The sequence below is a fragment of the Bufo gargarizans genome, chromosome 6 (genome assembly GCF_014858855.1).
Source record: "Bufo gargarizans isolate SCDJY-AF-19 chromosome 6, ASM1485885v1, whole genome shotgun sequence".
Taxonomy (NCBI): domain Eukaryota; kingdom Metazoa; phylum Chordata; class Amphibia; order Anura; family Bufonidae; genus Bufo; species Bufo gargarizans.
The window spans coordinates 132,265,518-132,293,092 of NC_058085.1; the positions used below are offsets into that span (position 1 = coordinate 132,265,518).

General features: G+C 46.8%; 1 protein-coding gene across 1 annotated transcript; it reads left to right on the forward strand.

The window, feature by feature from the left end:
* Window positions 1–7,307: 7,307 nt before the first annotated feature.
* On the forward strand, window positions 7,308–26,413 carry LSM12 (LSM12 homolog). Its single transcript, XM_044298120.1, has 5 exons — window positions 7,308–7,532; window positions 13,363–13,496; window positions 15,439–15,548; window positions 22,771–22,897; window positions 25,704–26,413. Exons 1-5 carry the CDS (start codon window positions 7,412–7,414, stop codon window positions 25,794–25,796), a joined length of 585 nt encoding a protein of 194 aa, XP_044154055.1. The 5' UTR covers window positions 7,308–7,411; the 3' UTR covers window positions 25,797–26,413.
* Window positions 26,414–27,575: the final 1,162 nt, after the last annotated feature.

Sequence of the window (27,575 nt, forward strand, 5' to 3'; positions counted from 1 at the left end):
ATTTAGTAGGTCACATGACCTGGGCGAGCTAGAGGGCGGCGCCTGCTGTCACCTTAGCTGACAGCAAATAATTACTACTACTAGTGATATTATTAACCACTTCGTGACCTCGGGTACTTTTGGGTTTTCTTATGGGCATAAGGCTAGAGCTACCATGAGGCCAATCAATGGTATATAAATGATTCAACCCACAATTAAAGGGGATCTGTAGCTTGACATCATGTCTATTGCAGTAAATAGCGGTCTCCTTAAAAGAAACAATTCTGAAACATATTTTCTAATAACGTTGTGTTGTTCCTCTGTTATCACTCCTGGAAATGTACAACTAGATTGACTACTGGGTTACCATTCCCCTTGAATGAACAGGGACCGGCTCCCAGATAGTAACAACCCAAGGTCGATGTATTCATACATTTCTAGTAGGAACAACAGAGGAATGAAACAACAAAGAGTTGGACAAAAAGGTACCACAGAACGAGAGTGATCACGACTGCATTTTAAATGGGGGTTGTGACCCCTTACGAATTTTCTATATTTCTTCATAAATTTGACCAAAAACGACATTAGATTTCCACACAAGTCCTGAAAGTAGAAAAAGATAATCAAACGAAACAATTTCTAGTGATTTATTGAGGACAATGATCCAATCTCATGTCTGCGAGTGGTAAATGTATGTGAGGCTTTCAGTATCCGGAGCGACCCCACCAACCATCTCCAGTAATTCCTTTGTACAACTTAAAGGGAGTCTTTCACCTAAAATGACCATTATACACCACAAACATCATGATATCCATTACATTCCCCATATTATAATCTTACCTTTGATATTGCTGTCCATCGCCTATTCGCTCTTAAAAACACTTTTATTCCATACGCTAATTAGCTTCTGAAGGTGCCCGGGGGGGCGGCGTTTATGTGGCCGGTGCCCATGCCCCACGGCGCTGTTCAAATCAAACCCCTCCCCTTTCACCCCTCTGGCCCGCCCTCGGTTCTTCAGATACCATCCTCCAAGTCAATGACAAATCCGGCGCCTGCGCACTCCATTACTCACTAGGGCAGAGGCAGCAGAGCGTTTAATGCGCATGCGCCGGCCCGTACATCCCGATCTAGCCGGCGGAAGTAAACTGCCAAAATATCGGGATGTACGGGCCGGCGCATGCGCATTAAACGCTCTGCTGCCTCTGCCCTAGTGAGTAATGGAGTGCGCAGGCGCAGGCGCCGGATTTGTCATTGACTTGGAGGCTGGTATCTGAAGAACCGAGGGCGGGCCAGAGGGGTGAAAGGGGAGGGGTTTCATTTGAACAGATATTTTCAACTCTTGTGTGATTTGGTTATCTTTATCTACTTTTAGGACAATGTACGTATCAATAGGATAAGCCAATAAATGTCCAGTGGGTGCAGGTCCCATCCCACCTCGTGGATTTACTCTTTTCTCCAGCACGGTGCCCACCATGAATGGAGAGGATGCTGCACATTAACAGCTTTCTTCATTCACTGCTATCGGACATCTGGAAATAATTGAGCAGGCGCGATTATTGAGATAGGAGCTGGTCCCAGAGGTGGGACCCGCACCTATCAGACTTTTATGACATATGCTTTGTGGATTTCCTCTGGATTCACAATGCAAAGTGGTGAAATTGAAAGGTGCAGTGCAAGCGACAAGAAAATGCTTTACGCCGAGCACCGCTCCCAACCTGGCGCAAAGCAGAGAACAGCAGCACAGCCCCCTGGACTTAGACTGCAGTGGGTGAACAGTGCAGAGAAAGGGGCAGGGGCGTACACATATCCCCCACACCAAAACTTACTATGGGCCCCCAATTTCCCATACGTATGCATACTGTGAAACGCAAAGCACAATGTCCCAGATTTCTAATAACATTTTCTTTTTTTATGAAGCAGAACAAATTTTAATAATAAAAAAAGCGCCCTCAGCCTCACCCCCTTTATCCAAAAAGTGCAACAGGAGTGCCAAAAATATAACGCTCCTTCCAAACACCATATTCTCAGGGTATTTACTAGGGATCGACCGATATTGATTTTTTAGGGCCGATACCGATAATTTGTGAACTTTCAGGCCGATAGCCGATAATTTATACCGATATTCTGGGAATTTTCATTTTTGAAAAAAAATAAAAATCCCACAAATCTGCTGAAAATTTATATTTATTGTTAATGTGTATGGCCTTAATGGCCATAAGGAGATGGTGTGGAGTTAAGGCGTCACTTATTTGTACCCCATTGTGGCACAACTCTAAGCTCCTTAATTTAAATGACTTAAACTGCTGCCAGTATTGGAGGAACAAAAATGTTCAGTATCTACACCAAGTGGTCAGTGAGGGACAAATATTGCCCCTCATGGAACTAAAACAAAGGGCAAATTTAGGTGAGGTGGTTTGGTTTCCATATTTCCAACTGAGGTCAGCACTATCTTGCACGTCGGATAGCCAATTTTTTATTGATACCCCTTTATTTCTACACGATTTAATTTGTAAGAAAACTGTCACGAGAATTAAAATATCACACTGCTATAAACACTTAATGAATAACTTTTTTTCGGATGTTCTCTCTCCAGGACAGAGAGCCTGGTCTTCTTTACTTTCAGAGATGGGTTCTCCAAGTTGGGAGAACATGGGGGATAGTTTAAAGTTGGTTTCACACAATTTTAATCACATTGTTGTACAATTTAATATTTTGCACAAAATTTATGTGACACCCACATGGTTATACAAAAGAGGCCTTAGGGCCTCTTCCGATTGCCCACGCTGCGGCGATCCCGGGGCAGATCATTTACACCTGTTCTGGGACTGCCCCACGGTGAGCAGATACTGGAGCCTGGTCCAAAACAATCTGGCTCACAAACTTAACATCTCTATCCCTTTGTCACCCAGGATATGGGTCCTGGGAGACTTATCGGAGCTTAATTGCCAGCCTATAAAACGCCAACTGCTGATCAAGGTTATGTTTTTGGCTAGGCTCCTGATCACTAGATTATGGTTTTCCCCTTCTGCTCCAGAGTATAACAACTGGTTGGGCCTGGTCAAGAAAGTGAAAAATTATGAAAAGATTCTGCACAAACAAAGAGGATCTTACTTGAAGTGGAAAAAACTCTGGAAAGATTGGAATAGGGTTAATTAATCAGAACCTTTTTCCCCCCTAGGCTCTCTATGAAGGATTTTTATTTTTTTTTTCTTCCTGCAAAGTGGGGTTGGGTGGGGGGTTGGTGAAGTGAAATTAATGTCACTCAATAGAACTGACGGGCTTATGAATTTTATAATATTGCAAAGTAATATGGATATAAAGTTTTGTATTACAACAATAAAGTATTTTGAAGAAAAAAAAAATATATATTGTTAATGTGTATTTTTTTTTGTAAATCTCTTTCTTTTTCATTTATACTTAATATTTTGGTGTTTTATTTTTGTAACTTTTTTATTTTATTTTTTTTACTAACTTTTAGCCCCCTTAGGGACTAGAACCCTTGTCCTATTCACCCTGATAGATCTCCATCAGGGTGAATAGGAGCTCACACTGTCCCTGCTGCTCTGTGCTTTGTGCACACAGCAGCATGGAGCTTACCATGGCAGCCAGGGCTTCAATAGCGTCCTGGCTGCCATGGTAACCGATCGGAGCCCCAGCATTACACTGCTGGGGCTCCGATCGGAGGAGCAGGGGAGAGGGGATCCTGTGGGGGGGGGGGGGGGGGGCGCACTGCGCCACCAATGTTTATAATACTGGGGTGGGGGGGCGCACTGCGCCACCAATGCTTAATACTGGGGGGGCTTGGGGGGAGGCGCACTGCGCCACCAATGCTTAATACTGGGGGGAAGGGGGGGCGCACTGCGCCACCAATGCTTAATACTGGGGTTGGAGGGGGGGGGGGCTGCACCAATGTCTAATACTGGGCTTGGGGGGGGGGGGGCGCACTGCGCCACCATTGAAGCTTGATCTCTAATTTATTCATATACAGGAGGCGGGAGCTGGCTGCAGTATCACATAGCCGGCTCCCGACCTCTATGAGCTGTAGCTGCGATCCGCGGCACCTGAGGGGTTAACTACCGCGGATCGCAGCTACAGTTCATAGAGGCCCGGAGCCGGCTATGTGATACTGCAGCTCCCGCCTCCTGTGTATGAATAAATGAGAGATTAAGCTTCATTGGTGGCGCAGTGGCCATAGCTCCTCCCCTCCTCTTGTCCCCTGTCCTTTCATTGGCGGCAGCGGCAGCAGCACAGGGGGAGGAGACACTGCTTCCTTCTCCTCTGTGCTGCTAAGGGGAACACTGAGAGCGCTGTCAGCAGCGCGATCTGTGTTCCCCATACGCTATCGGAATATCGGCAAAATAGATGCCGATAGCGTTCAAAATCCTCAATATCGGCCCATAATATCGGTAAATCCGATAATCGGTCGATCTCTAGTATTTACACCAGACAACTCCCATAAATACAGCGCTCCCTCAAGATACAATATTTTCTACCTAGAATGGTCTTTCCGAGTCCATCCTAAGTTAAAACCAAACTTAGGCTACTTTCACACACACGTTTTGGCTTTCTGTTTGTGAGATCCGTTCAGGGCTCTCACAAACGGTCCAAAGCGGATCAGTTTTGTCCTAATGCATTCTGAATGGAAAAGGATTTGCTCAGAATGCATCAGTTTGCCTCCGTTCAGTCTCCATTCCGCTCTGGAGGCGGACACAGACGCTGCTTGCAGCGTTTTGCTGTCCGTCTGATGAAACTGAGTCAAATGGTTCCGTCCTGGCACACAATGTAAGTCAATGGGGACGGATCCGTTTTCTATTACACAATCTGGCACAATAGAAAACGGATCCGTCCTCCATTGACTTTCAATGGTGTTCAAGATGGATCCGTCTTGGGTATGTTACAGATAATACAAACGGATCCGTTCTGAACAGATGCAGACGGTCTTATTATCTGAACGGATCCGTCCATGACAGATCCGCATAAAACGCGAGTGTAAAGTAGCCTCAGCATACAATGCCTCAGACTGGTAAAAGCCCTGTATCCGCTGTCTAGTAGCGCCTCTTTACAGTACAGCGCGGTCCTACATGTCCTATACTGCCCTCTATCTGTGCCAGGATGAGCTGCTCCCTTGAATGTCAGGTTATGGGGGCGTTGTGTTATTTTTCTGGTACACTGTGTACTGTACAGGACCCTGCAAGTTCCTGTCCTCATCATAGGAAGTGATTAACAGCTTCCTTAATTTGCTTTATCTTCTTAGTTATCTGCTTATTTTTATTAGAGGGTTTCTACCACCAGAATTACTGTTATGTAGCTGACTGACAGCGATGCGCTAATGTCAGCACTACATAACAGTGTGTTTTTTACCTTTCTCCCTGCAGCCGTTTTGGTATAAAAAAGCACTTTTGGAATATGCTAATGAGCCTCTAGGTGCTATGTGGGCGTAAAATAAGCACCTAGAGGCTCCGTCCACTCACCCTTTCTCCCGCCCATGTCCCCTGTTCTGCCCGCCCGCTCCTCTTGATTGATGGCACGGTCCACCGCATCGCTCCCGAAATCCCGCGCCTGCGCCGTTCACTTCTGTATTCGGCGCAGGCGCAGTGAGTGAATGATGCGCTCCTGGTGCCGGATTCCTCACTGCGCCGACTACGTCACAGTAAGGAAGCCGGCATCAGGAGAGCGGCCTTCACTCACTGCGCCTGCGCCGAATACAGAAGTGAATGGCGCATCGCTAATGTCAGTCAGCTACATAACAGTATTTCTGGTGGTAGAAACCCTTTAAAGGAGTTTTCTGGGAGTTTACTACTGATGACAGATGCTCTGGTGGGGTCTGATACCCATGACCCCCGCCGATCAGCTGTCAGCCATGCCCTTCTCTGTTCTCACCAAGCACAGCTCCATACATTGTTTAGCGGCGGTGCCTGGTATCGCGCCCAGCCCTATTCACTTCTATGGGGCTGAGTGCGATACCAAGCACAGCCGCCATACAGCACGGAGAAGGGTGCGCCGCTCGCAGGAGCGCCAGTGCTTTCTCAGACAGCTGATCGAACGGGTTTCCGGGCGCCACCAATCAGATGGTGATGACCTATCCTGAGGAATCCTGGAAAACCCCTTTAAATCATTTGCTCTTATCATGGGATGAAATTTTGGCACTTTGAAACCAATGACTAATTTTCCATCGAGTTCTCTTCTCAAGTTACAATGGTTTCACCAGCCGATGATCATGCTGGTACCAATATATAAAAAATGCTGTAACTTGAGGGACACTGTACATTAATAACTTAACGTATTACAAAGCTGTCTGCCTGCGGCTACCACTAGGGGGAGCTCAGTGCATAGGAATTTATACAGTGCAATGGAAGCTATAATAATGTCTTTGCACTGAGCTCCCCCTAGTGGCAGCTTCATGAAAATGGCATTTATTTCACCTCAGAGCATAAGATGAGCGCCCTAGGTTTAGACTGAGTGGTCTGCCTGCTTGTGTCTCTGCATAATGGAATATTTACTATTCAGTAGTTTGGGAAAGCTGGGTGTATAGGCTGATTTAGGCCACATTCACAATTTTCCTTATGGTCAGTTTTTTTGCGGATCCGTGTTTCCGTAAAAACCTTTAGTTTTTTACAAAAGTGCATCCACATCTGTTCCATGTTTCCGCAGAAATAAAAAAGGAAGGAGGAATACATGCTGCTAGGGTTATGCGGATGATAAACGGATGACATTTGGTGTCTTTCCGCATGTCATCCGCTTTTTTGCGGACCCATTGAGTACAATGGGCCGCGGACCGCAATTTGCGGCCAAAAGTAGGACATGCTTCATTTTTTTTGCGGAACCGCATAACGGAAGTGCTGATGCGCACAGGAATTACTCCCTCATTGAAATGAATGGATTCGCACCTGTTCTGCAAAATTGCGGAACAGATGCGGAAGGAAAATTGCGGACGTGTGAATGGAGCCTAAATATGGTAAATTCACTGCCATAATTGCTGTTACTATGGCAACCATCCAGCGCACATGTCTATTGGGCACGCTGTAGTGCAGTGCTTAATACATGCACGGGGACACGTCCAAGAATCCCTTCCCAGCCCGCAAAACTGTTCCAATTGTTCACTCTTAATAAAGTTTATTGAAATATTTGCCCTCTTTCAAAATGGCGATGCCAACCGCCACACCGGAAGTGAGAGTCGAATACAAAAGCCAACGTCCCGCACAAGGTAACCAGGCGCACCGGTGCCAATGTTAAGATGGCCTCTCCCTGCTCAAGCTAATGGAAATGAGTGGCTCTTCCAACATGGCGACGGAAACTTCCGGCCAGAGAGGTGTGGTGACGTCGCGTCACTAAGGTAATTTCCCGGCAGCCCCCGCGCCTGACGCTGGCTCTTAAGGTTGCGCGCTGAGGTCGGGGCGGTAAAGCACGTCACGCACAGGCCGGCTGGAGGAAGATGGCGGCTCCGGGGGAATACTTCAGCATCGGCTCCCAGGTTTCGTGCCGGACCTGCCAGGAGACGCGGTTGCAGGGCGAGGTGGTAGCGTTCGACTACCAGAGCAAGATGTTGGCGCTCAGTATCCTGAGAGTGACTGAGGGACCGGAAGAGGGGGGAGAGGAGCCAGAGGCTGGGGGAGGGGGGCAGCACACAGTGAGGTGCTGCCTACGGGAGAGCTGACAGCGTGTAGCCAGCAGGTGGAGGCACAAGGGCGGGCTGGGGGCTCGGCATCCCCTCACACATGCCATTCAGCCTGTATAGGCCAGTGCCAGGCTGGGGCACTGGACGGTTTGCTGGTGATCACGTGCTGGATTGTGCCCCTTGGCAGTCATGTGTGTGTCATTGGTACTAGTGGAGGCTCTGATGCTGGGGGTCTGACTCCAGTCACAGGTACATCCCTGAAGGGGTTATGATGTGGGGCACAGTATGATGGCAAGGGTATGCTGCGGTAGTGCCCACTGGTCTGGGCTCCACAGGACCTCCTCGCTCCCCTTCCATTGACTCGTGACTCAGTTGGTGTTAATCAGCCTCTCTTCTAAGGTTTTTGCCACCTGGACTGGCATAGTCTACTGTGCTACCCATGGGCATTTACATGGTAGGTAATCATCTTGATGGCCTTCAGCTTTTCTATGTAGATGAGGAGGGCGGCAGGCCACCACGATTCTAGTCATGTCGGCTGAACCCCTCACGTTGGTTTTTGGGTGTCATCGGTCAGGGATGGATGTGGTAGTGACGCTGCAAGGTGACAGTTGGCTGTAACTGTCAGTCTGAGTTATTAAAGGGCTTCTCTGGCCTGGGCAGTCTCTGCTTGTGAGTGAAGCTGATAAGTTCCCTCCTGGCAATCGCCTGCTCGTTGGTGAAGGAGATCACTGTATTCACATGTGGCGATCTCCTCCACACTATGGGAAAGAGAGATTACTAATGCCATTGCCTGTCCTCATTCAGAATCATTGTTTTCTGGCAGCAGAGGCGGTTTAGATGGCACTTTCTGCTGCCGGCAAACAAATTACCACCAATGATCCGATTACCAGATGAGCTAGGCGCTTCTCTCATACATTGGGCACTCGGCAGCCTCTTTAAATGGGCCGAATATAAGGCAGTGAAAGGCCCTTTACAATATGCTTATGAGGAAGTTGGCGATCTGGCAGTAAGTGACTGTTCTTGCAGCACCACTAGGCTTGAGCGAGTCGAGCTTTGGATCCGTAGATCCGTAATCGTTTCAAACACTTCCATGGAGGCAAAAAGTTGCCCGAGACCTTGGTGAATGAATTCGGTAATCATTTCTGCATCTTTATGAATGTTAAAAATTTGGAATCCGAAGTCTGGTTTGGTATCGCTCTGTACCTTGTTACCGAACCCGACTCCGGATTGCTATTTTAAAATGTTTTTAAAGATGCGGAAGTGATTACCGAATCCGTTCACCTGTCTTCGGGGCGAAATGCGTTTTGCTGTACAGAGAGGTCTCAGACGGCATTTCGTGTTTGAACGAATCAACTTAAGATCTATGAACCGAAGCTCGTTTTGCTCAATGTTGAGTCTGACCACCAGTGCAATTTCTGGGCCCCCCAGTGGTCCTTAGAATGGAGGATCCCGGAGTCTCCTCTCTGATTGGCGTGGTATTCTCACATGGTGGTCCACCTGGGATAGAGCGCTGTCTGTCAGTCCGCTAGAAGCGAATGGACCACTGAACTGACGCACGCTACAAGCGGACATGGGGACCCTCTGTTCTCTGGATGGCTGGAGGTACCAGGAGATTGTCAGTGGATAGGTGATAAATGCTTTTTAACTGTTAAGTGCCTAATAGATGTTAGAGTTTTTTGTTTTTTTTTACATCAAAGGGGTTTTCTGGTGCTTAGATATTACTTAGATCCTCAGGGTAGCTAACTGGTATCAGATTGGTGGGGGTCTGACACTCAGGCAGCCGTGGACAGAAGGTACAGCAGCTCGGCTCCTATAGTGGGAGCTTCCAGCTCCATCCACTGTGTAGATGCCTGAAACTGCCGATCAGTGGGGGTCCCAGGTGTCTGATCCTCACTAATCTGATATTGACGACCTATTGGGAGTCTAGGACATCAATAACCTGAGAGCCCCTTTAGGCTTTAAGCTCCACTAGAAGAAATACTGACTTTAGTTGCCATGCTCTCTACACTCATTGACAAAGAATACCGCACCAAAAGGTAGTTGTTGGTATTGAATGAACATTTGTGTGAGTGATTACAGTATTAGAGCTAAAGGATGTCTTTTTGGGGAAAACTGTACAATTGAAAGGAGGCTCTAGTACCCTGTTGGGCCTCCTCTAGCCTGGGTACAAGGTGAGATGGATGGGCATGGTGGCATACAGGTTCAGTAAGGCATCCAGCGGCACATAAATGCTGGGTTGATGATAAATCTGGGGACCAGGCAGCCCAAGGAAGTGTTGTAATCTAGTGAAGACATTCCCGAGAAACCCCCTGTGGTGTGGGTGAGCATTACACTGCTGCTGAAGAATGCCGTTCTGAAGCTCTGCCATGAGGGGTAACGCGTGTGGCCGCAGGGTGTCCTGCACATATCTCTGAGCTGTTGGTGTCCCTTGTATCAGTCCTGTCATTTGTGATAGCTCCCGAGATCATCACACCTGTATTTGGGATAGTGTCGCTCCTCGGCAAAGGCAGGATTGAAGCACCGACCACAAGGTCTCAATACTCAGAGCATTGCTGGATCCCAAGAAGAACCTGGATTTGTCACTAAAGACAAAACTATTTCAGGCCATTGCAGTCCAGGTTAGGCTACTTTCACGCTCGCGTTTGGTGCGGACCCGTCATGGATCTGCACAAACGCATCCATTCAGAACGGATCAGTTTGCATTATCTGTAACATACCCAAGACGGATCCCTCTTGAACACCATTGAAAGTCAATGGAGGACAGATCTGTTTTCTATTGTCAGTTAAAAACGGATCCGTCCCCGTTGACTTACATTGTGTGTCAGAACGCATGCAGGCAGCGTTTTGGTGTCCGCCTCCAGAGCGGAACGGAGGCAAACTGATACATTTTGAGCGGATCCTTATCTATTCAGAATGCATTAGGAGCAAAACTGATCCATTTTGGACCGCTTGTCAGAGCCCTGAACGTATCTCGCAAACGGAAACCAAAACCCCAGTGTGAAAGTAGCCTTAGGCCTCATGCACACGACTGTTTTGGTCCACATCCGAGCTGCAGTTTTTGCTGCTTGGATGCAGACCTATTCACTTCAATGGGGCCGCAAAAGATGCAGACGGCACTCTGTGTGCTGTCCGCATCTGTTTCTCCGTTCCGTGGTCCGCAAAAAAAGTATAACCTGTCCTATTCTTGTCTGTGAAGGTTCTTTTATCCAGGTCATGGTATATCTGTAAAGAATAAATCAAGGCATCTGGACGTACTGTAGATTTCTAAAGCCTTTATAGGGCAGCGGAGGAAGCACTTTTAGGCCTCATGCTTGGGTTGACATTACTGAGGGGCTGGACAAGATCCAGCAGTCATGGTCCATATCGGAACCAATGACAAAGTTAGAGGTAGGTGGAGCATCCTTAAAAATGATTTTAGAGAGTTAGGTCACAAGCTTAGGGAGCGCACCTCAAATGTAGTGTTTTTCGAAATACTGCCTGTACTACGAGCCACACAAGAAAGGCAACGGGAGGTTAACAAGTGGCTCAAGAACTGGTGTAGGAAGGAGGGGTTTGCGTTCCTGGAGAACTGGCTGACTTCTGTCAGCTACAGGCTCTATCGTAGGGATGGGCTGCACCTCAATGGGGAAGGGGCAGCTGTGCTGGGTAGAAAAATGGCTAGAAGGTTGGAGGAGTGTTTAAACTAGGAACTGGGGAGGGAAACTACACTATAGGAGGGGAAGATAGAGACCTGGGGCGAGGTAATGGAACTGGGGGAGGAATGGAAAGAGGGACTAGAACAGTTCAGAAGGAAAGGCATAGGGAAAAAAATACATAAACCTCTCAAATGTATGTATACTAATGCCAGAAGCCTGACTAATAAAACTGGTGAACTGGAATTAGTGATGTGTGAGGAGGACTAAGACACTGGGATTAACTGAGACATGGCTGGATGATGGCTATGACTGGGAAGTTGAAGGGGTTGTCTGGGTTCAGAGCTGAACCCAGACATACCCTTTTTTTTTTTTTTTCACCCAGACAGCCCCCCTGAAGCTAGCATCGGAGCATCTCACGCTCCGATGGGCTCCCGTGCCCTGCGCTAAATCGTGCAGGGCACAGGCGCTTTTGTTTTCAATAACACACTGCCGGGTGGTAACTCCCCCCCCCCCGGCAGTGTGTTCGCTGACGTCACCGGCTCTGAGGGGCGGGCTTTAGCTCTGCCCTAGCTGTTTTACTGGCTAGGGCAGAGCTAAATCCTGCCCATCAGTGCCGGTGATATCACCGGGGTTCCTGTCAGCCCCATGGAGAGCCCCAGTACGTCACTGGAACTCCTAAAAATGCCTTTTCCCTGCGCAATTTAGCGCAGGGCAAAGGAGAGCATCGAAGCATAAACTGCTCCGTTGCTCATTTCAGGGGGGGCTGCCTGGGTGAAAATGGAGGGATGTCCAGGTTCAGCTCTTATTTGACGTGACCTGCAGTTTTTAAAGCCATACGGCAACGTTAAGGTCATACAATGGTCACGTGGTATTACCATGCTGGGGGGCCGTAGTCTGTTCCATTTGCTGTGTATGTCAAGGTAAAATTAAGATGAGGTCCATTCATTGGGTGTGAGTAACACTGGTCTGTAAAGGGGGGGTGGGGGGCAATTTTGAGTATCGAGTTGGCTGCCCATGGAGAGCTGCTGCAAAGAGTCTGAGGGTCCTCAATGGGAAGTCCCTGTATTGACTTGGCTTCACTGGAGATTTATCAAACTGGTGTACAGTAGAACTGGTTTAGTTGCCCATAGCAACCAATTGGACTCCACCTTTCATTTTCCAAAGGAGCTGTGAAAATGAAAGGTGGAATCTGGTTGCTATGGACAACCAAGGCAGTTCTACTTCACTGTTAAACCGAATAAATTCCTAATGGGTAGTTGTATCTGAGAATGTCACTGCGGCCAACTACCTAAAATATAACTTTTAATAGTGAATACTTAAAATATACACACAGAGGTCCCTCACATGGGGACTAGTAGACATACGACAAATACAGACAGACCCGGACATCCATATGGGTCAATGTGTTATAAGGGCATTTTGAGGACATGCAGGTTAGGTACGGGGACGGAGTGCTCCCACCACTAGGGTGCATCTCTGGGCTGAGACAAGGTCAGGGACACCATAGGGACCCATATGGTTGTTGCCCCGGTGTACCACCATATATATCCTCCCTGCCTGGTCCTTCTAATTGGCTCTTATTGTCTGTCTGTATTTGTCGTATGTCTACTAGTCCCCATGTGAGGGACCTCTGTGTGTATATTTTAAGTATTCACTATTAAAAGTTATATTTTAGGTTGGCCCCAGTGACATTAGTTCTACTTCACACCTGTTTGATAAATCTCCCCCTAAGGGCCTGAGCTGCAGTACCACACACAACCTGTGAACAGGTGGGGCACCAATTCTGAAAGTAGGCAGTTATGTCTTTTTAACCCCTTTTTAAATGACCTCATAATCCACTAACCTGGTGATATGGGTCTCCAGAAGAGCCGACCACTTCTGCTACTAAGCAACAGTCCAGATATGTTTTGGTCCTAGCCAACCCAACATAATGCCCGTCCAGCAGGGAGTCTAGTTTTGGGTCCAGTTGCTTGTCTGTTGCTATGGAGATGAGCTCTATTGCTCCCATTCCTTGTGGATGACCTGTGAGTGGTGTGAAGCTGCTGCTTGCTCAGGTTGGCTGCCCCCGTTCTTGGCAAATTGGTATTATCTGTAGCGTATGCATTGTGCTTTCCTTAATCACGGCGTCTGCAGAGTGCCCATCAAGTAGTGGAAAACCCAACCATGCTGACATCCTCCTGCTCAACCTGCAGTACGTGTCTGAGGTAGAGGTGCTGAACGATCGCACACAGACACCCCCGCCTCTAGCCTCCCTCAATATTAACAAGGTAAGTTGTGCTCGACATGCGTCTGCTGCTTGTTTATGTCGGAGTTCTAGGGGTCGTTTGATTGTTGTGTTTTTTTCCAAAAGTTTTAAGAAATTGCTGCAAAATGTAGTGTTTTTGTAGAAAATAAATAAAATCTATTAAATTTGACTGCTGCGGGCAATTGCTGTCCTCGGCATGTGCATGAATGTCGCCTGACTGCTGCAGCTCGGTCATTCAATGAGGGGCAGAGCTTCCCTGTAAGTTGAGCTCACCCATATAGTATTTGCAGTGAATGTGGCTGTAGATGGTGGATTCCTGTCAGTAATTAACCTTCCTGTGGAGGAGACAGGGGGTCTACCTTCAATACCCTTCATTCCTCACTGTAGAGTTCACTGCTGCAGATACCGAGGAGAGTCATGGCTGTGGTCCATTCAAATTTCTCATGAAGTCAGGCCGCGTTCACACAGTCTTTGATCAGGGATTCTTTGAACCAGGATTTTAATATTGATCTATCCTCAGGGTAGTCCATCAGTATGTGATCTGCGACGGTCTGGCACCCTGCACCCCTTCCCGAGTGGCTCCGTTCACGGTGTAAACTTTATAAAATAGCTTTTAGTACGTTGCCTTTAGTGCGTCGCAGGTCCCAATCGTGAAGTGGGTACAGTTCACATTTAAAGGTGCGTTTTGCAGTCAGACCGCGCTGCTCTACAGAGCAGAAGATTCCTTCAGATGTTGGTGGATATAGGAAAGCACTCAGGCCACAGAAAGCCACCTTCTCCCCTTTACAAGCTTCTGTCAAAGACCAAAGGTTGCAATAGTGAAGAACTGTCACAGGTTGAAATGGAAAGGATTTATTATACTCGCATGGGTAAAACGATAATAAGCAGTATATAAGACCAAACACCCGACCTGAGTTTCGCTCCGAAAAGCTTCGTCGGGGGCATCCACCTCTGGCAAAGCTTTTTTGGAGCGAAACTCAGGTCGGGTGTTTGGTCTTTTATATTCTGCTTATTATCGTTTTACCCATGTGAGTATAATCCTTTCCATTTCAACCTGTGACAGTTCTTCACTATTGCAACCTTTGGTCTTTGATAGAAGCTTGTAAAGGGGAGGAGAAGGTGGCTTTCTGTGGCCTGAGTGCTTTCCTATATCCACCAACATCTGAAGGAATCTTCTGCTCTGTAGAGCAGCGCGGTCTGACTGCAAAACGCACCTTTAAATGTGAACTGTACCCACTTCACGATTGGGACCTGCGATGCACTAAAGGCTATTTTATAAATGTCTTTACCCCGTAAATGGAGCTACTCGGGAAGGGGTGCAGGGTGCCAGACCCTCGCCGATCAGATATTGATGATCCATCCTTAAGTGTTTGTTCCCCTCCATGCCTTTTACTTCTATGCAAGACGGATTATGAACACTCTTGTGCCAAGTTTATAAGTTATCCCCTATGGCGCAGCAGGTCGTGCATTGCCCCTGCATTTATTCTGAGTTATGACTGGCTGTTCCATAGAGAATGAATGGGGTGGCATTGTGCATGCATGAGAATGGGGGAACGGGACCCCCAGTGACCAGCTAGTTTTTCCCCTTACCTGTGAAGATGACTTATGGCACAACCCATTTAATTAAACTGATGGGTCTTAGGGCTTTAGTTAATTGCAAATGGTAAGCTTTATGCCAAGAGAATGATGGACCCGTGGTCTGTGTACGCACCGCAGAGGCCGCAATCAGAATTGACCTCTTTATGCAGTTGCTTTACACAAGTTTCAGGCCTAAAGCATAGACTGCAGTAGTAAAAGATGGTGACTGATGTGAGGTTCATTGTGGGCACTCGTATACACCCCCAGTGCTGGACTGAGAGCTGTGCCATGCTGTGGACTTTGTACCAATGTGCAGGTGAAGTAATCCATGTGAACCTGTGCCATCCTTCCTGCTTCATGAACGTGTTCATTTCTTGGTTTTGCAGCTGGCAAGCAGAGCCCGGTTGGAGAAGGAAGAGAAGATGAGCCAGGCTTATGCTATCAGTGCTGGGGTCTCTCTGGAAGGACAGCAGCTATTTCAGACCATTCATAAGACGTAAGTTGTCTGCATAACTGAACAGGAGCCCAGTCCACATATGAAGCTGGAACCCAGAGAGAAGTCCAGCTACCAACTTCATTCAGCCCAGGAAATATCATTTCATTGATTGCAGTTGGGGATCCACAGGTTGGTCTCTTCAGCACCAAACCTAAAGCCGGGCATACACATTCAATAGCTGTCAGCTGGATGATTGTTCAGCAGGCAGCTGTGTCTCCTGACTCCCTTGCACTCATTGCCCAAACATTTGTGTATTCTATGGAAAGAGACAAAGTACCGTATTTTTTGCCCTATAAGACGCACCTAGGTTTTTGAGGAGGAAAATAAGAAAATATATATTTTGAACCAATAGGTGTGGTTTTGGTGGGTTTTGAACTAATTGTGGTCTGTGGGTGACGCACTGTTATGGGGGGGGGGGGGATCTGTGGGTGACGCACTGTTATGGGGGGGGGGATCTGTGGGTGACGCACTGTTATGGGGGGGGGGGATCTGTGGGTGACGCACTGTTATGGGGGGGGGGATCTGTGGGTGACGCACTGTTGGGGGGGGGGGATCTGTGGGTGACGCACTGTTATGTGGGGGGGGGATCTGTGGGTGACGCACTGTTATGTGGGGGGGGGGGGATCTGTGGGTGACGCACTGTTATGTGGGGGGGGATCTGTGGGTGACGCACTGTTATGTGGGGGGGGATCTGTGGGTGACGCACTGTTATGTGGGGGGGGGGATCTGTGGGTGACGCACTGTTATGTGGGGGGGGGGATCTGTGGGTGACGCACTGTTATGTGGGGGGGGGGATCTGTGGGTGACGCACTGTTATGGGGGGGGATCTGTGGGTGACGCACTGTTATGGGGGGGGGGATCTGTGGGTGACGCACTGTTATGGGGTGGGGGGATCTGTGGGTGACGCATATATAGCATCTTATGCTATGTGTCATCCACAGATCCCCTCCATAAGTGTCCCTGTAGTGAATGACCCTCAATACAAGGGGTGGGGGTCGCATCTGCTTTTATAATGACAGCAGGGCCCGTGCAGTGACTGTGTATAGTATACTACACGGGCCCCGCTCACTGTATAATCGTATCTGTTTTCTGTAATGGTTAATTATGTATATACCGGTAATTGCATACGGTAATCAGCACTACTTACAACTACAAGTGCTCGGTCGGAGGCAGGCCGGGAGGACAGGCGCTGGCAGCGTGAGTCCCTACGTCATGCGCCCACGCCGCCTGCTACATTCATAAAGCGGGCGACGCAGGCAGCGTGACTTAGTGAGTGACGCGCCGACCTGCCTCCTCCCTCCTCTCTGCTACCTACTCAGCGCTTGTAGTTGTAAGTAGCACTGATTATGTGATTACTGGTATATACACAATTTAACTTACAGAATACAGATACGAATATACAGTGAGCGGGACCCGTATAGTAGAATAGTCACTGCACGGGCCCCGCTGTCATTATAAATGCAGATGCCGGCCGCCAGCCCCTCCTCCCTCACAGCTGATACACCCGCCGCGCAGCATCGCGGCGGGTGTATCATTGAAAATACGGCAAAATCAGCAGCATTCGCCCCATAAGACACACTGCTATATTTCCTCCACTTTTGGGGGGAAAAAAGTGCGTCTTATAGGGTGAAAAATACGGTATCTGCCAGACCTTTCTGGAGGCAGCGGAAAGGATTGGGCAATAAAATTCAGCCTGAGGATCGGGGGAGCCAGATGCATTGTGCGCCAGCTTCAGTGATCAAAGTGAACCTGCTGCACTTTAGTTCCTACGTAGCCCTTGCATGTGGCAGGGCTCCATAGAAATACATTGTATGTAATGCATTGGGGTGTATGAGAGGTAATTAAATGATTGTTGTAGTTTCCTATGGTAACTATAAAATAGTGTTTTAAAAAAAAAAAAATATTGTGGGACATGCCTCTTTTTGATCACTTGGTGTTGCACTTTTAGTGATGTAAGGTGACAAAAGTGGCTTTTTTACTGTTTATTTTATGGTGTTTATTGGACAGGGTGGATTGGATCAGGTGATTTATAGAGCCTGTCGTTACGGATGCGGTGATGCCTAATGTGTGTTTTTACCTTATAAAGTCAGGGGAAAGGGACTTTATTTTTATATTTTTACTTAAAACTTTATTTTTAACACTTATTTTATTTTTTAACTTATTTCTGTCCAACTCTGGGACTTTAACATTTGAGGGTCTTGTCCCCTCTGAAATGCAATACAATACATCTGTGTTGTAATGCATTGCCTGTTAGGCCTCTTTCACACAGCCATGTGCTGGCTGGGCCCGTTCTGCGGACCGCAATTTGCACAGGCACTGACTGTGTAGGGCAGCCGCGTGCGCATCACGGACCCGTTCACTTGAATGGGGTTCGCCATTCTACCAAAAGATAGAACAAGTTTTATATTTTTGCGGAACAGAAGAATAGAACACCACAGAAACAGTTCGTAGTGGTTCCGTGCTTCCATTCCGCACCGCATCTCTGAATTTGCGGACCCATTCAAGTGAATGGGTCCGCATCCATGATGTGGAATGCACACAGCTGTTGACTCGTGTATTGCGGAACCGCCATACGCGGCCCGCAATACGGCCACAAACAAATACGCTTGTGTGCAGGAGTCCTTAGTGTATTACCCTGAGTAATACACTAACAGGTTGCCTATAAGACCCAGCCTGAGGCTGGATCTCCTGGGCACCCGTAGAAAGCAGGTTCAGATGCTGTGCAAGGCATTGGGCAGCCTGTGCATGGCATTGGGCTACCTTGTCACCCATCGGGTCCCTGCCACAGCAGGGCAGGGACTCAATGGGCTTTCTCACCCACCGTATGCCCCTTTTATGCTGCGGTCAGCGCTGACCGTGGCTACAGCGATGCTGGTGGATACAGCAGGGGCCTGGCTATCAGGGACTTCCGGGCCCCTGCACGATCACCGTGACTTAACAGTAGGTCAAAATGTGTTAAGACGGGAAGAGGTTAAATGGGTTGTCCGGGTTCAGAGCTGAACTTGAGCATCGGAGCAGTTCATGCTCCGATGCTCTCCTTTGCCCTGCGCTAAATTGCGCAGGGCAAAGGCATTTTTGGGCGTTCCGGTGACATACCATGCTCTCCATGGGGCTGCCAGGTGGAGGCTTCTGCCTAGCAGTGAGCCCAGTAACATCACTGGCACTGATGGGTGGGCTTTAGCACTGCCCTAGCCTGTAAAACGGCTAGGGCAGTGCTAAAGCCTGCCCATCAGAGCCGGTGACATCACCAAACACACTACTAGGCGGAAGCCTCCGCCCGGCGGTGTTATTGTAAATAAGAGCCCTTGCCCTGTGTGATCCAGAATTTCATGCTCCAATGCTAACATCAGGGGGTCTGCCTGGGTGAAATTATGGGTGTGTCTGGATTCAGCTCTGAACCTGGACATCCCCTTTAAGGGGATATGCATCTTGGTGAGGGTCTGACTGCCGGGAGGAAGCTGGCAGCCTGCAAGCGTCTTTCCCTTTCTCCCAGAGCACAGGGCTGGCAGACAGATGCGAGCGCTGCCTGGCCCTGTCGATCAGGACATGGAGGGAGGCGACAAAGGTGGGAAAACAGAGGAGCAGGAACAACCCCCCCCCCCCCCCCCCCTGTGCTCCTAGAGGCCAATTAGCATATATTACGGGTGCATAGATAAAAGTAGGAATAGACTAATTGGGTTTAGCTGACATTAGCACATCGCTAATGTCAGCTAGCTTAATAGGGTTAAATCTGGAGACAGAAACCCTTTAACCTCTTGCGGACACAGGGGCGTATGCCCTGTGTATTTCCGATCAGCTGTGATCGGAACAGAGTGCCTGCTGAAATTATTCAGCAGGCACCTTGTGACCATGCCGAGGGGGGGGTCCTACCTAAGACAATCGCCCCAAAAATAAAAAACGATGGCTCTCAGACTAAAACATGATTTTATTTTTTGTTTCAAAAATGCTTTTTTTGTTAAACGTATTTTTATGGGTATTGCCGCATTCGTAAGAACCTGCTCTAAAAAAGAACACATGATCTAACCCCTCAGGTGAACAGTTAAAAATATGAAATAAAAAATGTCAAAGCCTTTTTTTTTTTTTTTTTTTTTTTGGGTCACCTTACATTACAATAAGTGTAATAGCAAGCGATCAAAAAGGCGTATATCCCCCAAAATGGTGCCAATCTAAGTCATCTCATCCCGCAAAAAATGAGCCCCTACCTAAGACAATCGGCCAAAAAATAAGACTATTGCTCCGACTATGGAGACACTAAAAAATGTATTTTTTGTTTCAAAAATGGTGTAGAACTTAAATAAATTAAAAAAGTAAACATTAGGTATCCCTGTGTCAGTAAGAACCTGCTCTATAAAAATAGCACATGTTTAAACATGTCAGATGAACATTGTAAATGATAAAAAAAAAACTGTGCCAAAACAGCTATTTTTTGGAAAATTTTCCATTTTTTGTTTTCTCCCAGTAACAAAGAAAGGGTTTACAGCTGAACAAAACTCAATATTTATTGCCCTTATTCTGTAGTTTACAGAAATGCCCGATATGTGGCGTAAACTGCTGTATGGCCACACGGCAGGGCGCAGAAGGAAAGCTATATGGTTTTTGGAAGGCAGTTTTTGCTGGACTAGTTTTTTGAAACAATGTCCCCCCTGATGCACCCCTAGAGTAGAAACTCCAAAAGAGTGACCCTATTTAAGAAACTACACCCCTCAAGGTATTCAAAACTGAATTTACAAACTTTAACCCTCTAGGTGTTCCACAAGAGTTAATGGCAAATGGAGATTAAGTTTCAGAATTTCTATTTTTTGTTTTTTTTGTTTTGTTACTTTGCCTCACAAAAAGTGTAATATAGAGCAACCAAAAATCATATGTACCCTAAAATAGTACCAACAACACTGCCACCTTTCCAAAATGGGGTCACTTTTTGGAGTTTGTACTCTAGGGGTGCATCAGGAGGCTTCAAATGGGACATGGTGTCATAAAACCAGTCCAGCAAAATCTGCCTTCCAAAAACCATATGGCGTTACTTTACTTCTGCGCCCTGCCGTGCCCGTACAGCAGTTTGACCACATATGGGGTGTTTCTGTAAACTACAGAATCGCGGCAATAAGTTTTGTTTGGCTGTTAACCCTTGCTTTGTTAGCAGAAAAAAAGATTAAAATGGAAAATCTGCCAAATTAGTGAAATTCTGAAATGTCATTTACATTTTTCCATTAATTCTTGTGGAACAACGTTTGTAAAATCACTTTTGAATACCTTTTTTTAGGGCTGTTTCTAAAATGGGGTCATTTTTGGGTGGTTTCGATTATGTAAGCCTCACGAAGTGACTTCAGACCTGAACTGGTCCTTGAAAAGTGGGTTTTGGAAATTTTTGGAAAAATGTTAAGATTTGCTTCTAAGCCTTCTAACGTCCCCAAAAAATAAAATGTTTACAAAATGATCCAAACGTGAAGTAGACATATAGGGAGTGTAAAGTAATAACTATTTTTGGAGGTAATTATTATCTATTATAAAAGTAGAGAAATTGAAATTTGCTAATTTTTCCAAATTTTGGTAAATTTGGTATTTTTATAATAAAAATGACAATTTTTGACTTAATTTTACCAGTGTCATGAAGTACAATATGTGACGAGTAAGGCCTCTTTCACACTTGGGTTGTCTGGATCCGGCGTGTACTCCACTTGCCGGAATTACACGCCGGATCCGGAAAAACGCAAGTATACTGAAAGCATTTGAAGACTGATCCGTCTTCAAAATGCTTTCAGTGTTACTATGGCACCCAGGACGCTATCAAAGTCCTGGTTGCCATAGTAGGAGCGGGGAGCGGTATACTTGCCATCCGTGCGGCTCCCGGGGCGCTCCAGAATGACGTCAGAGCTCCCCATGCGCGTGGACGACGTGCCATGCGCTCACGTCATCCATGCGCCTGGGGCGCCCTGACGTCACTCTGGAGCGCCCCGGGAGCCGCACGGATGGTAAGTATGCTGCTCCCCCGCTCCCCGGTACACTTTACCATGGCTGCCGGGACTTTAGTGTCCCGGCAGCCATGGTAACCACTCTAAAAAAAGCTAAACGTCGTATCCGGATCAATGCCTTTCAATGGGCATTCATTCCGGATCCGGCCTTGCGGCAAGTCTCGTTTTTTTTGGCCGGAGCAAAAAGCGCAGCATGCTGCGGTATTTTCTCCGGCCAAAAAAGTCGTCCCCCCCCCCCCCGTTAATATTAATCCCTACACTGCAAGCTCCCTGTACATATGCTAAATATTCATTTTCAGTTCAGTAGATATTGTTAAAAATCAAGTTTTATAATATGTAAATTACCTTGCTACCAGCAAGTAGGGCGGCTACTTGCTGGTAGCAGCCGCATCCTCCTCTCATCAGGACGCCCCCTCCGCCGTTTGATTGACAGGGCCAGGGAACGGATCGTTCTCTGCTGGCCCTGTTTGAATTCAAAATATCGCGCCTGCGCCGTACCTTTCTTTAATCGGTGCAGGCGCACTGAGAGGCGGCCTCTCTCCCGGCCGCTCCATCCTCAATGCGCCTGCGCCGATGACGTCACATCCACACCCGGCGCAGGCGCATTGAGGATGGAGCGGCCGGGAGAGAGGCCGCCTCTCAGTGCGCCTGCACCGATTAAAGAAAGGTACGGCGCAGGCGCGATATTTTGAATTCAAACAGGGCCAGCAGAGAACGAATCCCGTTCTCTGGCCCTGTCAATCAAACGGTGGAGGGGGCGTCAGGTAGCAAGGTAATTTACATATTATAAAACTTGATTTTTAACAATATCTACTGAACGAAAATGAATATTTAGCATATGTACAGGGAGCTTGCAGTGTAGGGATTAATATTAACGGGGGAAAAAAAAGGGTTGGTTTAGTGGGCTGACAGAAGCCCTTTAAGGTGAAAATGAGCCCGATCCTTAGGGGGTTAAAGTCACAATATAGTTGTTTGGTACTGTCACAACTGTCTGTAAACTAGATAACGTATTCATGATTAGTATGTTGTAAAAAAAAGTTAAATGGTAATATATTTGTCCTGCTAAAAACAAATTATCATACAAGTGCATCAAAACAAAATGATGGCCACCAGAAAGCAAGGATAGGGAGGAAGAAGTTGTGGTCCTTCAAGACCTAAATTGGGTAACTCCTCAAGGGGGTGCATTTCTGTGCTATAAGGCAATGTGAGATGTCCTGTATTTGTGCACACATTAATATTGTTTTCTCTTACAGGATAAAGGACTGTAAATGGCAAGAGAAAAATATAGTAGTTATGGAAGAGGTAGTTATCTCTCCACCTTACCAAGTGGAAAACTGCAAAGGAAAGGAAAGCAGCGCACTAAACCATGTTCGCAAAATAGTGAGTTTCTGCTCCCCTCTGTTCATGTAGATTTGTCATGTGCGAAAGCGATCGTGTAGGTTGAGTGTTTCAATACTTTACTTTTGGCTTTACATGAGTAGTTTCTTTAGTTTCAGCCTTTTCCTCTGGTTATAGGGGTTGCCTGGGAATAGACATTGATGACCTAGCCATAGGCCACTTTCACTTGGCCTTTGAAAATCGACAGTCTGGTTTTTCATGGCCATTTTTTTAACCATTTGCACATCCATTTTCTGTCAGTCTGTCCACTTATTTAGTTTCCTCAGTAGTTCCCCCATATATAGTGAGATAGATATAATTACACACACGCAAGAAAAAGTATGTGAACCCTTTGGAATGATATGGATTTCTGCACAAATTGGTCATAAAATGTGATCTGATCTTCACCTAAGTCACAACAATAGACAATCAGTCTGCCTAAACCAGGCATCTCAAACTCTGGCCCTCCAGCTGTTGCAAAACTACAACTCCCAGCATGCCTGGACAGCCTACAGCAGGGCATTGTGGGAGTTGTAGTTTTACAACAGCTGGAGGGCCGCAGTTTGAGATGCCTGGCCTAAACTAATAACACACAAAGAAATAAATGTTACCATGTCTTTATTGAACACACCATGTAAACATTCACAGTGCAGGTGGAAAAAGTATGTGAACCCTTGGATTTAATAACTGGTTGAACCTCCTTTGGCAGCAATAACTTCAACCAAACGTTTCCTGTAGTTGCAGATCAGACGTGCACAACGGTCAGGAGTAATTCTTGACCATTCCTCTTTACAGAACGGTTTCAGTTCAGCAATATTCTTGGGATGTCTGGTGTGAATCTCTTTCTTGAGGTCATGCCACAGCATCTCAATCTGGTTGAGGTCAGGACTCTGACTGGGCCACTCCAGAAGGCGTATTTTCTTCTGTTTAAGCCATTCTGTTGATTTACTTCTATGCTTTGGGTCGTTCGTGGACAGATGGCCTTAAGTTCTCCTGCAAAATGTCTTGATAAACTTGAATTCATTTTTTCTTCGATGATGGCAATCCGTCCAGGCCCTGACGCCCCAAACCATGATGCCCCCACCACCATACAGTTGGGATGAGGTTTTGAAGTTGGATTGCTGTGCCTTTTTTTTTTTTTCTCCACACAGTGTTGTGTTTTTTCCAAACAACCCAACTTTGGTTTCATCTGTCCACAGAATGTTTTGCCAGTACTGCAGTGGAACATCCAGGTGCTCTTGTGCAAACTGTAAACGTGCAGCAATGTTTTTTCGGACAGCAGTGGCTTCCTCTGTGGTATCCTCCCATGAAATCCATTCTTGTTTAGTGTTTTACGTATCGTAGATTCGCTAACAGGGATGTTAGCATATGCCAGAGACTTTTGTAAGTCTTTAGCTGACACTCTAGGATTCTTCTTCACCTCCTGAGCAGTCTGCGCTGTGCTCTTGCAGTCATCTTTACAGGACGGCCACTCCTAGGGAGAGTAGCAGCAGTGCGGAACTTTCTCCATTTATAGACAACGCTTCTTGTGAAAAGCAAACCCAGAACTGGTGTGTGTTTTTATAGGGCAGCTGTAACCAACACCTCAAATTTCCTCATTGATTGGACTCCAGTTGGCTGACACCTCACTCCAATTAGCTCTTGGAGATGTCATTAGTCTAGGGGTTCCCCCTGCACTGTTAATGTTTACATGGTGTGTTCAATAAAAACATGGTAACATTTAATTATTTGTGTTATTAGTTTAAGCAGACTGTGATTGTCTATTGTGACTTAGATTAAGATCAGATCATTTTATGACCAATTTTATAAACAATATTTTTATTTCTTATAGGGGTATAGCAAATAATTGCACACATAAGGCTTCTTTCACAGCTGCAATATACATTCTGTCAGAACAGCCAGCCAGAAAGTATCCAGCTATCCAGATATGGTACAATCGGCTGCTGCAGCAATTGACTGTAGTGGGGTCCGGCCTTGTTACAGCATTCAAGCTGGGTTTTGGCAGGCCAAAAATAAAGTTTTGGACAATACCCAGCATGTATGCCGGAACACGGCCAGATGGCCTTGGACCACATTATAGTCAGAGGGCATATAGCTGGTTGTATCTGACTATACCCAGTATGGTATACTCCGGCAGGCTGTTATTCTGCCGAAATGTCTATCTAAGGTATGCCATCCATTGACAGCCAAATTGCCATGTCCTCCCACTTCCCCTGTGCCATCCATTGCTATGTACCCCTTCCTCAATGCCATCCAACATGTCCCCCACCCCCAGTGCCATCATATCATCCCCTGCCTCCATGCAATGTCCCCCAGTTCCATCTGCCTCTCCATGCCATCCACAATGTCCCCCTCCCAGCACCCCCTCAGTCCTTCTCTACCATCAATGTCCTCCAGCGCATTCAGTCTATTTCAAATCACAGGTGCCCCCTTCAAACCCCCCCCACCCCCCCCCCCCCCCCGCTAACTTCTCACCTTTCCTGACACTGGCAGTGTGCTGACATGGAGTCCGCAGGAGACTGACAGTGTCTTCTCCCCAGCATGCACTGGGAGGGACCTGACATCCCACCCAGCATCGGCCAGCGCGCTGACTGTGTGCCCTGGCCAGTGCAGCGCGGTGCCGAGTCAGGAGGCCACGGAGCGGTGAGCGAGAGGCTTCACTTCACTCACTCTCCGTCATGTGATTTAAACTATTTTTTTGCCTTGATTACATTTTAATCTTTTCAGCCCTACTCGCCTCATCTACGTGAATGTGGTGACACTTACTCCTCATTGGATTCTCATTCTAATTTTGTAAATTTTCTTCTAGGTTGAAAAACATTTTAGAGATTTGGAAAGTCAGAAGGGGCTGCAGAGAAATGCAATCCAACCATCACAGAAGGAAACCAGCACGTCCTCCTGAGCCCTCAGCCACGTCGGCCTGGCTGCCCCTGAGCTGCCTGCTCTTTATTCCACTATGGTGGGATCCGTGAAAAGAGTTGGTGGAAGGGGTGGTTGACATGGGGATGGGGCAAGCAGGGCTGGATCGGGGTGGTATTGGGTAGCTTTTTATTCCCGGACTAGTCCCTCTCAACCCCTTCCTACAATGGCTTCCTCATTCCTGGGTTTTGTATTGAGGGGGTTGAGGGGATGCAGAGCTATGGAGGACCCCATGGGGACCCCCTATTCCCCTCAATTTTTTTTTTTTTTTTTTCCATTTGCCGGTCCAGCTCCAGTTCAGAATTTTCCTGAGGTTGTGTTTCTCCCGCAACAGTATTGTTTTCCTAACTTTTTTTTTTTTTTTTTTTTTTTTTTTTCTCTCTCGAAATATTTACTTTATTTGTGTTGCATTTCTCATCTGTTCTGTTGCTGGAGGAAACCCTCAACCCTTGCTCAGCTGCTGGGACAGAGCAGTGCTTGGCATATCTGCCTCTGGCTGTGAAAGGGTTATAAAATTGCCTGTAAAGGAGAAAAAAAAACTAATAAAAAACAAACAAAAAAAAACAAAACAGAAAATAAAAACGAAAAAACAAAAGTAAACCTTGTCTGCAAGATTTCTTTGATAGCAAATAGAATGGGATGTAGAGTTTGGGTGTGGGGGAGGCAGGGGATGTAGATTTTGGGTGTGGGGGGATGTTGTGTGCATTTATTTTTGATGGTGCTGTATTTGGGAATTGCAGTCAGTTTGGGTGGGCATTGGTTGATATTGCGCACATAATATAGTTGCATGTGTTTAGAGCTGAGGACAGCAATTTCCAACACCGGATGTTTTTGAAACTGCAATTCGCAGCATGCACACATGTGAACTCAGCCAAAGCAACCAATCTGATTGATCCTTTCATTTTCCAAGGGGGCTCTGAAGAACGAAAGGAGGAATCTGATTGGTTGCTATGGGAAACTAAGCCAGTTTTACTTTGCACCAGTTTTGGTGAATCCCCCGTGTGATGTTTTCTGCATATTATGGTCATGTGCAATATCTTGTGAAATACTAGCAGTTCCACGAGCCGCAGGGGATTAGGGAGTTAAACAAGTGGCTCAAGAACTGGTGCAGGAAAAGGGGATCATCAGTACTTAAAGGGGTTGACCACTTTCATGATATTGATGACCTATCCTCAGGAATTCCAAATTATTCTGCCATTTGTGTTTGAAGCAGGCCTCTCCTAAGCGTCCATGGTATCTGAATTTTCAGAAACCTCTAAATGCACATGATCAGGATTTTGTGCGGATTTGCGTGCAGAAAATCCACACCGTGTCTTGTACGTTGTATTCTATGAGAATTTGAAATTCTTGCGTACGCGATGCATATTTTTTTTCCGGTGTGAAATTTAAAATCTGGCATGTCTATTCACTTTAATATTTTTTTTCATAACTAGATTTTCTCCATTCACTTCAATGGCGAGAGGAAAGTCTGCATCAAACCCGCATGTAACTCCTCACCAATTGATGCAGATTGTCTGCACAGATTTCCCTGTCATCCCCTGCGGATTGTCCGCACATAGATCCTGGACGCGTGCATTTACGGGGGGTTTTCTAGGAGTATAGAATTGATGATCTATCGTCAGGAGAGGTCGTCAATATCAGATTGGTGGGGGTCCATCTCTCGCCACCGTCATCGATCAGCTGTTTGAAGGGGTCGCACTGTCTAGATTGTAGCTGAGGTGCAGTGTAATTAGTTTCCTTTCCTATTTAGACCTCATTCACA